The sequence below is a fragment of the Trachymyrmex septentrionalis genome, unplaced genomic scaffold, assembly GCF_001594115.1.
Source record: "Trachymyrmex septentrionalis isolate Tsep2-gDNA-1 unplaced genomic scaffold, Tsep1.0 scaffold37, whole genome shotgun sequence".
Classification (NCBI taxonomy): Eukaryota; Metazoa; Arthropoda; class Insecta; order Hymenoptera; family Formicidae; genus Trachymyrmex; species Trachymyrmex septentrionalis.
Genome location: NW_017305536.1, coordinates 8,358,299 through 8,361,765, shown reverse-complemented (window position 1 = coordinate 8,361,765; position 3,467 = coordinate 8,358,299). Strand labels below are relative to the sequence as shown.

The following is a 3,467-nucleotide window of genomic DNA, read 5'->3' as shown; positions in this document are numbered from 1 at the left end:
ATATATATATATATATATATATTATTGGAATATAATGTATAATATTATTTTACGAATATTATATTTTTATCATGTGAATAAAATTATTCACAGTCTGATTAAAAAATAAAACTTAATTTTTATCACGAATGCATATTTTGCTTGGAAGTAAACGATAATCTTTCGACGTAGTTTTTAGGTAAACCATGGACCGTCTTCGGGAGAGCAGCTAGTCTATATACTGATCCGTTTATAATGTTATCCGGTTTATTAACGACATATTTATTCGTCGGTAGATTGAAAAAGTCTGGAACTTTGGACATTAAAAACGAATATTTATCACGTTTGCTAAGGTACTGATATATAGTCTTAACTTAGTCATATAAATAAAAATAGAAAATGGTTTTCTTTCAATACGTACAATGGTTTCAGGCTAGTGCCTACTTTAGGTGCGCTGATATTGTTCTGTACTTACATTATGCCGTACATCGGATCTGGACCGCAGTGGCCGCTGGTGGTGACCAATCACGCGGAAATCTGCAAGAGAACATGGTGGCGGAATTTCTTATTTATTCACAATTATTTCGGATTTGAGAATATGGTAGGTAAAATACGTATAAAATAGTTATCTAGAAGAAATAAAACGCAAACATTTTTAAAAACTTTAAAAAACAAGATTAAAAAAAAGAACAGAATGTTTTTTACACAGTAAATTTAGGAGATATGAAAATTTAATAAGAGATATGTTAAATTTAATACAAATTTTCCAATTTTGTAAGAATATTAGCAAGAAATTAAATATTTCAATGCGTTTGACTTTTAGCCTATATTTTCATTAAAAATTAGAGAGATAAACCGTACTCTGCTTTCAGTGTCTTACGCACACGCATCATATAGGAATAGACACACAATTATTCGCGATTTCTCCTGTGTTGGTATTACTCTTGTACAAAAAGCCAAAGATCGGCGCTATTGTACTTGGTACAATGGCCTTGATATCTACGATATTGAGATTTTACGTCACGTATGCCAAAGATCTCAACAATTACGTATATTATGGCACGTCGTAAGTAAATCAATGTTTGCGTTACAGCAAGAACAAAATCGATTATTTCAAATATATTATTCGTATCTCATTCTTCTGTAGGATAAGACAATTATTCGATACTGCGGATTACTCGTACACATTACCATCGCACAGACTGACTGTTTACATCATTGGAATTTTTGCGGGTTACTTCCTGCGAAATTTACCCAAGGATTTCAAACTGGGCACAGTGAGTATCATTGCATCAATTGTCTACATACGCGATATTTACAATCAGAAAAAAAGACATGGTGATAGCAACTATAAAGATAACAACTATAAAACTATACAAGTAGAATTAATATGCGCATAGTTATAAACTATTTTATATGTAAAATTGTATGTACATTAATTATACATATAAAACTTGTATAGTAATAGTTGTCACTTTTATAATTATTAGTATTGTTACAACGATTTTCTCTGACTGTGCGATAAATAATACTAATTTTCAATGTTTTCAGACAACTCTCTATATAGGATGGACTATATGTAGTCTAATGTTTTTGGCGGCCGTTATCGGGCCTTCTAAAATGGGTTCTATCGATTACGTATACGACCCGATTCACGCGGCAGCTTATAACGCGTTCGCTCCTATCGGATGGTGCAGCCTGTTTCTTTGGATAGCGATAACGCAGCACACTGGCAGTTCAAATGGTAATTATTATCGCGTTAATATTGCGGAGTTAACATTTTATAAATAGCAATTATCTCCGAATAATATGTTTTGCATTATCGAATTCGCAGTGTTTTTGAACAAAATATTCTCTTGGCGAGGATTCCTCGTTACTACGAGAATTAGTTACGCCGTCTATTTAACGCAATTCCCGATATTTTTTTTCAATGTTGGACAAACCCGCACTGCGGATCACTACGACTTTTTGAGGATAATGGTAAGTCTTGTACTCTTAAAACAGATGTAAAATTTCTTGTCCATTTTACTCATCCATTTATAAAATTATTTAATTAAATGTAATATTATTTTAAACGTATTCTATAATTTGTTTCAGCTAAATCTAAAAGAGATAGGAGGGATTCTTCTTATATCAATAGTTCTCACGCTACTATTCGACACACCGTTCCAGAATATGAGAAATTATATATTGAAAAAACCGGTATACAAAAAGGATATAACAAAATCATCCAAAGTGGAATGATTTTATTTTAATTTCAGGTCGATTTTGACCAAATATTTTAGCTTGATTAGCCAGCTATTTTACTTGACTACAATCTACGGATTTGTACATAACATTTTTAATTAAATTTTTAATAATTAATGTATAATGTGTAGGAAAATTATATTAGATACCGAGTATTGGAGAGAAAGAATTGAGAGGAGAAATTATTTTGCAAAAATTAGTTCAAACTTTGTTTATGTAGAAAAGTAGTTAGTAGAATGCACACAAATGAAATGTACCTATACAAAGTTTTTCCATGTTTTTAATGAGTATCCACCGACCTCACTTTATGTAATTAAAAATATATTTACACTTTTATACGTAGCAATAATAAATATGGCCATAAGAATAATTGTACATATTAGTTTTCTGTTAATTCTCGTACAATAAACTTAACACGAAGAATACTACTTTTACACTCAGGCAAGATACTAGACAATACTAGATAATTCATGATGCGTACGGATTGACATTGCATGTTTCAATTCCTTTTTTATGTAAGCAATGAAGATGTAGAAAATTAACTATAATGTAAAATAACAAATAGTTAAAAAATTAAGAGGCAAAAATTTTTGTACCTACATATCAAACATAAATAATAAAAAATGTAAGCAAGCAATCATGATTAGTACGTTGACTCTATAATAATCAGACGATATAATTTATTTTAGTATACATCCATGAGAGAAGATATGACGTAAAATAGTTTCATGTACAAATATTTTCTGACTAAGAAATAAAAAAATCATTTAGGAAATCTTGGATAATAAAATGTGATTGTTGTTAATAATATTAAATACGTATTTCATATAATTTTTTTATCTTTTTTGTCCTTTACTTTTACATATTACATACATCATTCAAGGAATACACCTTACATATAATTTCTCTTGAATATAATTCTCAGTTATATCAGAATATTGCAGAATATAGCATAATGAATAGGACAAGTTTAGAGTAATTTATCACAATAATATACATAAATACACACAGTACAGAAAAAACCTAAAACTTAAAATCTATTGTTTTTTCGAAACATCACTGAAAAAAAAGTTTTAATTTTGCTGGTTTTATCTTATATACATAATGCTTGTAATATAATCATATACGTATAATCGTTATAACATTTTTTCTCATATCAAATGCAATTATAAGATTAAAATAAACGATACATAAAGCTGTTTTAAAGTATCTCATAATAACTATGATTTAATTGTAATTAC

At 29.1% G+C, this 3,467-nt stretch overlaps 1 protein-coding gene across 1 annotated transcript in view; it reads left to right on the top strand.

Annotated features, from left to right (window-relative positions):
- LOC108750771 (nose resistant to fluoxetine protein 6) overlaps nucleotides 1-2,812 on the top strand; it is a 20,318-nt gene extending 17,506 nt beyond the window's left edge. Inside the window, exons 6-12 of the mRNA XM_018490498.1 lie at nucleotides 172-332; nucleotides 412-580; nucleotides 852-1,045; nucleotides 1,127-1,256; nucleotides 1,531-1,723; nucleotides 1,814-1,959; nucleotides 2,077-2,812. Of these exons, the coding sequence (XP_018346000.1) occupies nucleotides 172-332; nucleotides 412-580; nucleotides 852-1,045; nucleotides 1,127-1,256; nucleotides 1,531-1,723; nucleotides 1,814-1,959; nucleotides 2,077-2,223 (1,140 nt within the window). The 3' untranslated portion in view covers nucleotides 2,224-2,812. The remainder of the gene's footprint in view (nucleotides 1-171; nucleotides 333-411; nucleotides 581-851; nucleotides 1,046-1,126; nucleotides 1,257-1,530; nucleotides 1,724-1,813; nucleotides 1,960-2,076) is intronic.
- The last annotated feature ends 655 nt before the right edge of the window (nucleotides 2,813-3,467 follow it).